We start from the raw sequence: 14,684 nt of genomic DNA, 5'->3' as shown, positions 1-14,684 counted from the left end.
TCCACAAAAGCCACGGCCCTTGCAGAGCAAGGAGAACAACTACTTCTAGGTCTCAGAGCGAGTGACGTCACCGACTGAAACACTATTAGCGCGCACCACCGCTAACTAGCTAGCCATTTCACATCGGCCACACATAGTCACTTCACCCCTACCAAAATGTAGAAATGTCCTCGACAAACCTACAACCCCGCAAATTGACTCGATACCGGTACCCCCTGTATATAGCCTCATTATTGTTATTTTATTGTGTTACTTTTTATAATGTTTTACTTTTGTTTATTTGGCAAATATTTTCTTAACTCTTCTTGAACTGCATTGTTGGTTAAGGGCTTGTAAAGTAAGCATTTCACGATAAGGTCTACACTTGTTGTATTTGGCGATTGTGACGAATAAAGTTTGATTTGATATATTGATAAAAGTCACCGTGTCTAAGAGAGATTTACACGGTTATCAAAACATCACACCAGGGTAAACCTACACAAAACACAGTGCTTATTTTAAGTGTTACTAAAATCACCTATGGGAAAAATGAATGGTGGAAAAACGATTGGAACCATTTCCTTGGATGACTGCTAGGTTTTATAGGTATTGTGATTCACCCTGTGGTACTATATAGGATTATTTAGTACATGTGGTGTGTTGGGTAAGTGGCGTTTGCATTTCCTAAACTCGGTCCTCAGGACCCAAAGGGTTGCACATTTATTTGTTTGCCCTAACACTACACATCTGATTCAAATTATCAAAGATTGATCATTTGTTCATTATTTGAATCACCTGTGTAGCGCTAGGGCAAAAACCCAAATGTGCACCCATTGGGGTCCCGATGACCGAGTTTGGGAAACCCTGCCCTAGGGTCTTAGTTTGTGCAGGCTATTCCAAGGCTCGAACTCCGCTAATCCGGTAAAATAAATCAAGCACACACAATTTGTGTTCCTCTGCTGTCGTTGATGCATTGAGTGACTGGGGGGGATTGTTTTCAAACATAGAGATAGGGACAGAGATGGAAGAGAGACACCCCACTCCCTCATTTTTGAGTGGTTAAATTACAGCACAGGCACAGATAAGGCTCTACCTGTGTAGAGAGAACTCCCCTTTGTCTCCAAAGTGCCCTTTTCAGGGGTGGTATTCAAAACCATTTTCATCTATGCGTCAGAACCAAAAAGCGCATTTTGATTGTTGACCAATGACCAGTCATCACCATTGGTGCACCTTGTTTAATTTCCTCTAGTTTTGCCTGGCAAAAACAAGTAGCCCTACGTTAACATCCGAATAAAATACTATTTAGAAATGTACTACTCATTCATAGCCAGAAAAATAGGCTACCTTGATTGACAATTTTCATATTTCAGATTGGCCTGGTTTGGGTGGCTACTGGCTATGTGCCTAAAGATGAGCAGCTGTAAAATCGCACTACCTTCAATTTTATGCGATGAAGATGTAACATATTCTGGCGAATTTATTACGTTATTTCTGAGAAAGAACAGGGCTTCCAGGCTGGCAGCTTGAACTAGCACTCTGCAGGCAGGCACGGTGCAAGCATCCTCTCCATCCAATCCTGCAACCTCTGCTATAAGTAGTCTGTATGATTTTGCTTGCTCTGGACTCCAGAGAAGTGACATGATATATCCCTACTTGATAGTGGCTGCTAACATGAATGAATTTAAGCTCCAAATTGCAGGTGTAAAATGCAATTTATTTTTGTAGTCTAGTTTGCGTTTTGAAACAGCATCACCGTTTATGGCGGTAATGACATACATTTGGGAAGCAATTCTGCGCGCATGTTCGCATCTGCAGACGCGCGCGCGGGGGTCACACGTTTTATTGCTACTCCCTTTTGAGGGTCGCTGGTAAAAGTTTTAAAACATGATAGTGGTAACATTTGGGTTGGCTATAGTAATGGTAGGCCACAGTATTTATTTCAATTTTAAATTTTGACTGTAATTGTGTTGGTCATTGTTAGTAAGTGCATAATTTATTCCAGTTAAAAAAAAAATAGCAAAATACTTTACTCATCATATTGTGCTGCTTTCCCCTTATATTGTAATAATTGCTGAACAAGTTCCTGATCGTGGTAGTGGGACATTTTTTTGAGGGTGTGACTTTTTTTGTTTTGAGCACAAAAGGTATGTGCATGGATCAATGAACTAAGTAGACCAGACCCAGTTGATATTGCGCTGGTATCTATTGGCACCACCCCCTTACGAAGATCGGAACTGACAATGGTTTTCAATGGTAAACGGCCTGAGTAACTTATCTTCATTTATCCACCATCTTTGGTAAAGAGACCAATGAAAATGGCGGCGACAGGGTCTGCCAGATCCACTAGTGGATTAGGGCAACAATGCAAAGCCAGGCCCGCCGATACATTGAATACTCGGACACATTCACAGCTGCTGACCCTGGACGAAGCAAGGTGTCCGGTTTGTTCTGAGATTTTATTGGAGCCCGTAACTATGCCATGTAGCCACTCGGTGTGTCTGCACTGTTTCAAGCGGACTGTGGAATTTACCAGTTTGTGCTGTCCCCTCTGCCGGCTGCGAGTATCCAGCTGGGCCCGTAAACAGTCCCGGGAGAAAAGCCTAGTGAACATCGAACTTTGGGAAATTGTTCGAAAGAGTTATCCACAACGATGCAAGAGGAGAATGGAGCAGAGAGACTGTGAGACTTGTGGAGAAGGTATGCTTTTTTGACAACAATTCCGTTTTAGGCTTTTCTGTAGGGTACATACATTTGTATGTCGTAAGGATTTTGTCCAGTGATCTTAATTTGTTTCCTTTTATAGGCTACCTGCCATTATGATCACGAACACAAAGTAGGAAAGCATATTGGCTTTTTTATTCGCGGCAAACATTGCAACTGACAGTGGTTAACAATTGTGCTACTTTGTTTTACAATGCTATAATTAGGAATTACAACGGTTTCTCGTGCATTGTAACACACTCTATTCAACTCGGGGCTATGCGTTCTTCCGTACGCGCCTTGGATGGTCATTCCATAGAACCAGTAGGCTATTGTACAGACAGACAAGGATGGAGAGAGAACAAGACCAGTCAGTTCTGATATACTATTCTAAGCATAGAAAGTTTGGCTGTGACTTGCCCAGGCTTGGGGCTGGGGTGTTTTTCAATGTAATATGTTACGGAATTTTGGGAGTACCTGTTCTGTCCAGTGGTTCCCAAACCTTTTTGACCCAGCTCTTGTTTTGAGAAAATTTGAGTGATTTTGATAACTTAAATGTTTTATTTTCCTCAGAGATTTTCAGCTCGCCTGCTCAGGTATCCAAATCTGGAGAGATCCGACTGGAGTATGGAAAACAAGTAAAGGTAATCTGGATTATTATAAACTGGGTGGTTTGAGCCTTGAATGCAGAAAGACGTGGTGTATCATATCATATCATACCATCATAGCAATAAGTCACCTGGGGGGGGGGGGGGGGGGGTGATATATATCTTATATATATATATATATATATATATATATATATATATATATATATATATATATCTTGGCTAAGGACTGTGTCCTAGCTCTCCACGTTGAGTCGTGCCTAAGAACAGCCCTTAGCCATTGGCCATATACCACACCCCCAGGCCTTATTTCTTTTTAACATAGCTATTTACAGAAGTGTTGTACAATACCCCTAAACCCCTCAAAAGGAGAGAACTATGTGTTTGAGACTTAAATTAGAGAACATTTTAATACATTGATATCATCATCTTATTCCAATGCTCGAATTCCATTGTTGTAGATGGGCACACAACACATTGATTTTAAACAACCACAGGTCATGTGAATGATCCCTTGGGTTCAGTTCCTATCAGTAAGAAGGCATTTTTATTTTTCAGTTACCAATGAATGAAGAGAAAGAGGAGGGGAGGAGGAAAGTCCTCCACAACAGAAAAGAGGAATGTGGAACACTCAAGCACTTTCAAGATCCTGTTAGTTTTATCTTGTAACAATCATATGAATAGATTGTTGAATAGATTGCTCCGAATGGTATGCCAACACATTGATAAATAAACATGAACATGATGCTGAGATAATACAGCCTTTTCTTCCAGTTCTTTGGGTTGCTGTCAGACTCGGAGAATGAAGAACCTGTTGGGAAGAGAACCAGAAATGTGTCTGCATTTGTTAGAAGAACAAAGACCTCGGCAGACTTCACAAGAGAGTACTGAAATCCCCTTGCTTCTATTATCAATGTTTGTTTTGTTTTTTTACATTGAAGGCTGCTTGTAACTGTAATAATGTCATTATTACAGTTGAATAATCGTGTTGCTCACATTTACTCAATGCTGCAGTATTGATTCTTTGCACACATACATTTTCAAAGCCATTGAACGATTGATGTTACATTGAATGTTTTTTTCTACTTATATTCAGTTATTTACTTAGTCCACTTTTCCCTCAGTGGTCTACAGACGAATGTGGTGCAGAGAAGCTAGAGCTGTACTGATACAGAGGAGGGAAGGCGAAAAATGCGGGTGTCTACTCATCTTCCTGGACTGGACAAGGTATAAAGCTGGGCTTTTTAAAGGAAGATTTTATTCCCTAAAATGGTCAGATGTTTATTTCTGAAAAGCTTTAAAAAGGTCCCGAACAGTCATTCTGATTCCATGTAAAATAGCCTTTTGAGTGACTAAAATACTGTATCACTCATATTTTTGGGTAATAAAAAAGCTCAAAATTGTACACATTCTTTTCTATCATGGCTAAGTTCTCTCTCATGGCTTACTACCAGGAAGTTTGAAAAGAGGCTGAGAGGGCTGGGAGTTTATATTCATGAAATTGTCTTGACTGACAGCTCTTTGATACGCCTACGTCAAGAAACTTTGATGCAAACAACGTTGAAATTGGCATGTCTTTTCTGATGCGGTTCGCAGCAGCACAAACCAATGTGTTGACATGACAACTGCGGCAGTTTTGAATGACCCCCCCCCACCCCTTTGTTCCCTTTGTGCCAGTAACTAGCGAACACCAGACACAGATGAAAGGGAAGACCTAAGTATCTTTGCTATATATGAATAGTGTAAACTTGTAATATTTGCTGACACCCTACAGTCAAATTTTGGCACCAGTAGAGTAGCTACAGTGCCTTCAGAAAGTATTCACACCACTCAACTTTTTCAACATTTTGTGTTACAGACAGTATTTAAAATAGATTAAATTGAGATTTTGTGTCACTTGCCTAAAGTGCATTACGGAAGTATTCAGACACCAACTTTTTCCACATTTTGTTATGTTACAGCTTTATTCTAAAAGTGATTAAATTAATGTTTTTCCTTATCAATCTGCACACAACACCCCATAATGAGAAAGTGAAAAATAGGTTCCCTACGGTGAAGCAAGGTAGTGGCAGCATCATGCTGTGGGGATGTTTTTCAGCGGCAGGGACTGGGAGATTAGTCAGGATCAAGGGAAAGACGAGTGGAGCAAAGTACAGAGAGATCCTTGATGAAAACCTGCTCCAGAGTACTCAGGACCTCAGACTTGTGTGACGGTTCACCTTCCAACAGCACAACGAGCCTAAGCACACAGCCAAGACAATGCAGGAGTGGCTTCGGGACAAGTGTCTGAATGTCCTTGAGTGGCCCAGCCAGAGCTTAGACTTGAACCCAATCTAACATATCTGGAGAGACATGAAAAAATAGCTGTGCAGCAACGCTCCCCATCCAACCTGACCGAGCTTGAGAGGATCTGCAGAGATGGGAGAAACGCCCCAAATACAGGTGTGCCAAGCTTGTAGCGTCATACCCAAGAAGACTCAAGTCTGTAATCACTGTCAAAGGTGCTTCAACAAAGTACTGAGTAAAGGGTCTGAATACTTATGTAAATATGATATTTCCGTTTTTTTATGAATTTGCAAAAATTTCTAAACCTGTTTTTGCTTTGTCATTATGGGGTATTGTGTGTAGATTTATGAAAAAAACAATTTTTATATAAAAAAATAATTATATCAAAGTAGAATTATGTTTGATATTTTTACAAATGTAATTAAATGAAAAGCTGAATTGTCTTGATTCATTAAGTATTCAATATCTCAGGCATAATATCTCAGGCATAACATGTTCAGGAGTAAACATTTGCTTAACAAATCAAATCAAATACTTACCGTGTAGAACTTACCGTGAAATGGTTTCTTACAGGCCCTTAACCAACAATGCAGTTTAAGAAAATGGAGTTAAGAGATTTACTAAATAAACTATAAAGTAAAAAATAATTATATAAAAACATCTGAAAAGTAACTCAATTTGATTCATTTGTTCAGCTGTCTTATGATTTGGGTGTAGAAGCTGTTAAGGAGCCTTTTGGACCTAGACTTGGTGCTCCGGTACCGCTTGCCCTATGGTAGCAGAGAAAAGTCGGTGACTGGAGCATTTTTGGGCCTTCCTCTGATGTCGCCTAGTATATACCCTACTGTTCAAAAGTTTGGGGTCACTTAGAAATGTCCTCTGCCTTCTAGGCATAGTTGCAAAGAAAAAGCCATATCTCAGACTGGCCAATATAAATAGATTAAGATTGGCAAAGAATACAGACACTGGACAGAGGAACTCTGCCTGGGCGGCAGGGTAGCCTAGTGGTTAGAGCGTTGGTCTAGTAACCGGAAGGTTGCAAGTTCAAACCCCCGAGCTGACAAGGTATCTGTCGTTCTGCCACTGTTCCTAGGCCGTCATTGAAAATAAGAATTTGTTCTTAACTGACTTGCCTAGTTAAATAAAGGTAAAATAAATAAATAAAAAGAAGGCCAGCATCCCGAAGTTGCCTGTTGACGTTGAGACTGGTGTTTTTTCGGGTACTATTTAATGAAGCTGCCGGACTTGTGAGGCGTCTGTTTCTCAAACTAGACATTCATGTACTTGTCCTCTTGCTCAGTTGTGCACCGAGGCCTCCCACTCTTTCTATTCTGGTTAGAGACGGTTTGTGCTGTCTGACCGTAAGGCACTACAGAGGGTAGTGCGTACAGCCCTGTACATCACTGGGGCCAAGTTTTCTGCCATCCAGGATCTACACTAACATTCAAAAGTTTGGGGTCACTTAGAAATGTCCTTGTTTTGAAAGAAAAGCTATTTTTTTTGTCCATTAGAATAACATCAAATTGATCAGAAGTACACATAGTAGACATCGTTAATGTTGTAAATGACTATTGTAGCTGGAAATGGCTGATTTGTTACAGAATCTCTACATAGGCCCATAGAGGCCCATTATCAGCAACCATGACTCCTGTGTTCCAATGGCACGTTGTTAGCTAATCCAAGTTTATAATTTTAAAATGTTAATAAATCATTAGAAAACCTTTTGAAATTATTTTAGTACAGCTGAAATCTGTTGGGTTGATTAAAGAAGCAATAAAACTGGCCTCCTTTAGACTAGTTGAGTATCTGGAGCATCAGCATTTATGGGTTCGATTACAGGCTCAAAATGGCCAGAAACAAATACCTGCTTCTGAAACTCGGCAGTCTATTCTTGTTCTAAGAAATTAAGGCTATTCCATGCAAGAAATTGCCAAGAAACTGAAGATCTCGTACACCGCTGTCTACTCCCTTCACAGAACAGCACAAACCGTCTCTAACCATAATAGAAAGAGTGGGAGGCCTCGGTGCACAACTGAGCAAGAGGACAACCTTTCGGTTACTAGTCCAATGCTCTAACCACTAGGCTACCCTGCCGCTCATTGTTCTTGGTGATCAGGCCTACCACCGTTGTGTTGTCAGCAAACTTAACAATAGTGTTGGAGTCGAGCTTGCCACGCAGTCGTGGGTGAATAGGGAGTGCAGGAGGGGATTAACCACGCACCCCTGAGGGAACCCCATGTTGAGGATCAGTGTGGCAGATGTGTTATTGCATACCCTCACCACCTGGGGGCAGCCTTTCAGGAAGTCCAGGATCCAGTTGCAGAGGGAGGTGTTTAGTTCCAGGGTCCTTAGTTTAGCTTTTTTGGGCACTATGGTGTTGAACGCTGAGCTGTAGTCAATGAAAGGCATTCTCACAAGTCACCTACGTTGCAGTCAACTTGCAATAATAGTGTTTAACATGAGTTTTGAATGACTACCTCATGTCTGTACCCCACACACATACAATTGTCTGTAAGGTCTCTGTCATGCAGTGAATTTCAAACACAGATTCAAACACAAAGACCAGGGAGGATTTCCAATGCCTTGCAAAGAAGGGCACATATTGGTAGAAAAGAAAGCAGTTGCCAGAGAGAAAGGAAACCACTCAGAGATTTAACCATAAGGCCAAAGGTGACCTTTAAAACAATTAATTTAATGGCTGTGATAGGAGAAAATATTAAGGATGGATGAACAACATTGTAGTTACTCCATAATTACTAACCTAAATGAGAGTGAAAAGAAGTAAGCCTGTACAGAATAAAAATATTCCAAAACATGCATCCTGTTTGCAATAAGGCACTAAAGTAAAAGTGCTAAAAATGTGGCAAAGAAATGAACATTATGTCCTGAATACAAAGCATTCTGTTTTGGGGCAAATCTAAAACAACACATCACTTCATATTTTCTAGTATGGGGGTGGCTGCATCATGTTACGGGTATGCTTATCATCGAAATGGAATAGAGCTAAGCACAGACAAAATCTAAGAGGATAACCTGGTTGTCTGCTTTCCAACAATTTACTACAATAACCTAAAACACAAGGCCAAATATACACTGGAGTGGCTTTGTTACTTTTTTACTTAAATAGGCTTGAAAACCTATGGCAAGACTTGAAAATGGCTGTCTAGCAATGATCAACAACCATTTTGAATCATTTAAAAAGAATGTGCAAATATTGTACAATCCAGGTGTGCAAAGCTCTTAGACTTACCCAGAAAGACTCACAGCTGTAATTTGCAAAAATTTCTAAAAACGTGTTCACTTTGTCATGGGGTATAGTGTGTAGATGGGTAAGAGATTTTGAATTCAGGGTGTAGCACAACAAAATGTGGAGTAAGTCCATACTTTCTGAAGGTACTGTATACAAACCACGCCCCTCCGCAAACTTGCCTTCTCCACTGTTGTTTACAAGGTGGTACTTATTTAAATTAGGTAAGAGAATATCATAGTTAGGGTGATGTCCAATGTTTCCTCTAAGCTGTGTGTGTGCACAGGACTGCAGGGCAGAAGAAATGCCAGGCCGCGCAGAGGGGCAAGAGATTGAACTTCACTGAGTTCACCACATTAGTTTGCAATATATAGATCAATGTTTTTTTTCTGTGATCAAATCAACGTTATCAGTCCCTTTTCAATGCAACAAACCAAATCGAACTTTCCTAAGATTGAGTCTGTGATTTTGTTGTAGGCATAGCCAGAGCGCAATGCAGTACAATTTGTCCGGGTAGCCGATGAGGGGTCTTTCAATAACCTGCAAGTGAATGAATGCGCTTTTTAGATCAGAGCTGCACATGTTAACATGTATTGATATTGTTTGCTAGTTAGTGAGTTATTAGCCCAGGTGTAGGTCAGCAATGGGGAGTTACTGCTTCCTACAAGAGCACAAAACATGTAGGCTACATTTTAAGCTGTCTTTAAAAGGGGCCGTGTTGTAATTTGAGACAGGCTTGAATATGCAAATAAGCCAATGGGCAGAGGGGTAGCCTACAGTGTCTAATTCTCTGCATGGTAATAATACAATTTATTTTGTAAAGTGGTTTCTTGCATCATAGAATAGAATGCAATTTACACTCACCTATTTGGCTCATGGTGTTAGACTAAGTAAAAAAATCAGTCATTTATGTCAAGCCCTTCATAATGTTAAAATGTTTTTAAAAGTCTTATGAAATGTAGGCCTGTAATTTGCTCAGTACCCCAAAAACTTTGAGGGAGCATTGGTGATGTCACCCTAATGTCACCCTACCCTTAATAATCCTGCCTCATTGAATCTAAGTGTTTAACATGGGATGGGACCAGTAACTTTATGATCAAACTTGATCAATGTAGAAGCAACAGTCATTTTTTGTGCTTTGGTAATCACACTTTGATCTGGTTTCATCAAAATAATCAAATTTCATGAAAAATATGATTTTGACTTCATGACATTTTAAAACATTTCTCTTCCTCTTTTTGTTGGTTTGTTGTCTCTGTACAGGCAAGTATTGCTCTCAGCTACAATGCAGGAATCCTTCTGTCCTCTGAGAACAGCCAATCTCTTTCGGCACCCATAATTGTCCAAGACAAGAGGCATAGCTGGCGAGGCGTCATCATGGCTTCATCAACACCTTTTATGGTCCCCCAGTCGAAACAGGAGAGGTCCATTAGCCCTGAGAGCAATGACAGTATCTCTGAGGAGCTGAATCACTTCAAGCCAATAGTGTGTTCGCCGTGCACCCCACCAAAGCGGCTACCTGACGGGCGAGTGATGGAACCCACAATTGTGAAGTCCACCCCACGGAACTTATTCCGCAGCCTGGAGAGGCCCACCAGCTATGAAGCCAGCCCTACTATCCTCCAGGAATGGAAGCAGATAGAGGTGGACCGTCAGTCTGTCAAAGTGACCTCAAAGGGCACCTTGACCAGCCCCATAAACATGGACCTTGTTTTCAAACCAAGCCCCATAGAGAAGGATGGCAAGCCCTGCAGCTGCGCTCTAGCAGCTAATAAGGGAAAAGAACACTTGGGTAGGTGTGCCAAGACTGAAGAGAATGAAATAACTTGTATACATAATAAACAAAGAGTGATATTTTACCAGGCCATTGGAGAGACGGCCCTCCATCAAAAACAATTCACAAAGTTTCATACTCCATTTGTACCTTTAAACAGTGAGGATACTGTAACTGAGTGTGGGGTTTCTTCAGAGTCTGTGGTGATACCTGTATCACATTGTGGACCAACTTCAATTAATCAAAATCCGACCTTGATTGAAGTCCCACACAATATAAATGACAGTGTTAGGGGTTGCAATATTAAATCAAAGGACTCAGAGGATCAGAGAAAATATTTGGACAATAGAAACGGTGCCCGGAACAAACCTACCTCAAGGAGGGGTAAGAAGAGGAGCCAGAAGACAAAACACCTGGAAGAGACCGAGTCTGGACTCAAGAGGCCAAGATCCCAGAGCCAATATGGTTTCAATATAGATTGTGCACAGGCTGACCTGTACATTCAACAGGTACAGCAAGTGAGTGAGGATAGAGAGCTAGCGTTGAATCTTCAAAGACAGTTTGACAGGGAACAGCAACAAGTAGACAAGCAAAAGACCAGTTTTGACAAGTACTTTCTCCGGTCCTGCAGTGAAAACAGAATCGAATGCAATCCACGTAGATCAGGAAGAATTTCCAAAAGGAATGAGCACTTTTATTGCAATTATTAAATGGTTATTCTTGTGCTTTTTTAAATTATTAAAATCTGCCAACTTCTTGCATACAAGAACTATACTGTTTTTGCTGACCATGTTCCAAATTCAGTGCTTTTAAAGATTAACTTAGATTTAGTGTTTACGAACATGATTTTGCTGAACATGATTATTTTCTTCTCGTTTGCAGTTACTCGTGACAGAATGTAAAAACACTACATCATATATTTCTGCAGTTAATGCACTGAGAAAAAACTAAAGGATTCACGGCATGAATCATACATGACCCTGAACACAAAGATGTTGTGTTGATTCATACTGTGCAGACACTTGAAAATCTTTGTGTTCAGGGTCATGTATGATTCTGATTCTAGCTCAGCCAAGGATGTGGACACAAGATCTAGCACTATTACTTTGTCAGACCCTTCATTCAGATTCCCATTAACCCAGAACAGTACAATCCTATTGATTATTTCATGATCCACATGTTCCTTTCTGCACCAACGATACTTTGCACTTAGCACCTCTGTGATGTTTTGGGAAACACTTGTACCATCTTAGTGCATTAGGAATGATGCATTGTTAAAACACTGATAAAATGTAAGTTCCATTACAGTGAAACCTTGCCCAGTTTATATCCTTTGGCTCAGCTAAAATATTTTGCACACAGACGGTGTCCATTGGCACCTCAATCGCTCTAAATCTCATTGCCTTTTGTAGCAGAATTTATTTGACATAATTTGGTATTATTTTTTAGTTGAAGGTATATTCAGCGATGTGGTTTTACCATGAACAGCTGGGTGTCTTGCAACACAGAGTTGCACAGATTATCAAATTTAAGTCATATTGATTTGTGTCTGTCAATGTTAGATAGTATTTGCCAAAGTAGTGGTTAACATTGCAGAAACCCCATCAATAAGATTTAACGATCTGACAATCTGGACAGAAACTGCAATGCAGGCAGCCTGAAACGTGTGGGTGTTGAGGTATACAGCCGCTCACACTCTTCGGTTGCACTGCAGCTCCTGGTCATGTCAGATTGTTGAGTTAAAGGATCCGTGTGGACAGGTTAAATATATGAAATGTGTAAACTCTGCTGAAAACTATTACAGTAATATTGGAAAGGGGTACAATGTTTTTTGGAGGATGATTTTCTGATCAAATTCAATACCGGTCTGTTTTCTGTATGCCCACACTTCTACCTCACTTCATACTAAAATGGCTCTATGCATGTGCATGGTACAACTTTACAAAGCTGTAGCACTGCCAAAGCTCATAGTTTTGATCTATATTAATTATAGGTTATAGTATGGTGGTAATTAGGATAACTGTTTTATGCAATATTTCTATTGGAGAATCCACATTAATATATTTCATCAGCATTGTTATTTTTCTAATCTTTGAGTTGTACTTACTATATTGTTTGAGACGCTTATTCAAAGGGCTATTATATTTGATCTGAGAAATGTCTTTCCATATTCTATTTGATTCTTGTTTTTCTGAAGATATTTTTTTCCAATGGCATATGCCAAAATATTAGCTTTAATGTCCATTACTACTTAAATGTTTAAGTATAAGATATTGCAATATTAATATGCACATTATGTACACATACTTGTATACTTTTTGTACATACAGTTTAAATAATCAGATGCATATTTTAGTATTGGAGGGGAAGTTGGTGCCAAATGGAAATAGGTTAGTGCCAAATGGTTGATTTCTGTCGACTGTCATACATCTGCAGTTTTTTTGTTTACTTTCCTGATTTAAAGATTAGGTTATTGATTCTTTATAGTAATCAGAATGTACCACTTGTATAGCCTACATGATTCACTAACAGCGCTGTACAGGAAGGAAACAACTTGTTCGGATCATGTCCATTCACATTCTGAAGGAACTGTGAAACACAACCCATTCAAACGGAACGGAGACCTGAAAGACTTTCATTCAAGCTCGTCTCATTTTCACTTTAAGTATGTAAAGAGGTTGGCACACACAGTTGAAGTCATAAGTTTTTACATACACCTTAGCCAAATACATTTAAACTTTATTTTAAGTGTATGTCAGAATAAATAGCTGAGTGATTTATTTCAGCTTTTATTTCTTTCATCATATTCCCAGTGGGTCAGAAGTTTACATACTAATTGAGTGTATTTAGTAGCATTGCCTTTAAATTGTTCAACATGGGTAAAATGTTTTGGGTAGCCTTCCACAAGCTTCTCACAATAAATTGGGTAAATTTTGGCCCATAAATAAGAATTTGGTCTTAACTGATTTGCCTAGTCAAATAAAGGTAAAAAAACAACAACATTGGGACCCTAGGACCCCCTGGCCATTACTACACCAACAATTATATGCCATAGAAAACACTCAAAGGGTGACTGCACTTCCTGATTTGGCATTGCTTTTCATCAATGCTCAATTAAGGAATGCTACCGGGCATGACTGAAGGCAAACAAGAGTTGTCTTGGGGGTGTGGCTTGATTTGGGTGTGTCTTTTCCATTCAATCACAACTAACAAGGGCAGTATTGAGTACAGCGTGTTAAGCTAAGCCATTTTTGCTAACAAAGTTTGGACGTTAAGTACTTCTCCGCTCATGACTGACTTGCCATCTCAAGATGGTCAGCTAATTCAGTTCTATGTGTAGGCTAAAGCCTAAAGCACCTAGCTAGCATTGTCTGGTGATAACTGTAGCTGGCATTCATATCTGTAACATAAATATAAATGCAACAATTATTTTTTTTTTACTGCGTTACAGAACCTTTAAGGAAATCTGTCAATTGAAGTTAATTAATTAGGCCCTGATCTATGGATTTCACATAACTGGGCAGGGGTGAAGCCATGGAGGACATAGGAGGGCATAGGCCCGCCCACTTGGGAAATCCATAGATTAGGGCCTAATGAATTAATTTAAATTAATTTAAATTAATTTCAAATCCTTCTATGAACTGTAACTGAGTAAAATCTTTGAAATTGTTGCATTTATATTTTTGTTCTGTATACATACTAGACAGAGAAATCTATATTCCCCCTTCGATTTCATCATGAAAACTAAAATGATAATTTTGGTGTTAATTTAAGGTTGGGGTTCAAATCAGGTTTTAAGAAGATAAATTGTCGATGTGGGCAGGGTTTATGACTTTGCGGCTTGCCCAGATTGTTAACGAACATGTGAGCTGGGCGAGCTAAAATGAGGGGTTTCGATTTATCTGGCACGCATGAACGGTTCAAAGCCCACGGTGAAATCACCTCATAACAAAAGTGACTTAATTAAGCACGTGGAGTAATGTGTAGGATTATGTATATTCACATGCAAAAGTGATGTGAAGATATATGACATCTTGACTGTTTCTGGTTGATGCACCATGCTGCCTTGTAACAACATGACCGAGCTGCG

At 39.7% G+C, this 14,684-nt stretch overlaps 1 protein-coding gene across 1 annotated transcript; it reads left to right on the top strand.

Annotated features, from left to right (window-relative positions):
* The first annotated feature begins 2,174 nt into the window (after positions 1–2,174).
* On the top strand, positions 2,175–13,545 carry LOC110503514 (E3 ubiquitin-protein ligase RNF169). Its single transcript, XM_036962188.2, is given in 6 exon segments — positions 2,175–2,676; positions 3,253–3,323; positions 3,846–3,938; positions 4,062–4,171; positions 4,412–4,514; positions 10,084–13,545. Coding segments are annotated over 6 exon segments (1,986 nt in total). The 5' UTR covers positions 2,175–2,288; the 3' UTR covers positions 11,305–13,545.
* The last annotated feature ends 1,139 nt before the right edge of the window (positions 13,546–14,684 follow it).

Source organism: Oncorhynchus mykiss, chromosome 24, assembly GCF_057628025.1.
Source record: "Oncorhynchus mykiss isolate SJ-2025 chromosome 24, ASM5762802v1, whole genome shotgun sequence".
NCBI lineage: Eukaryota > Metazoa > Chordata > Actinopteri > Salmoniformes > Salmonidae > Oncorhynchus > Oncorhynchus mykiss.
The sequence above is the reverse complement of the archived record's forward strand: the minus strand, read 5'-3'. Positions and strand labels throughout refer to the sequence as shown.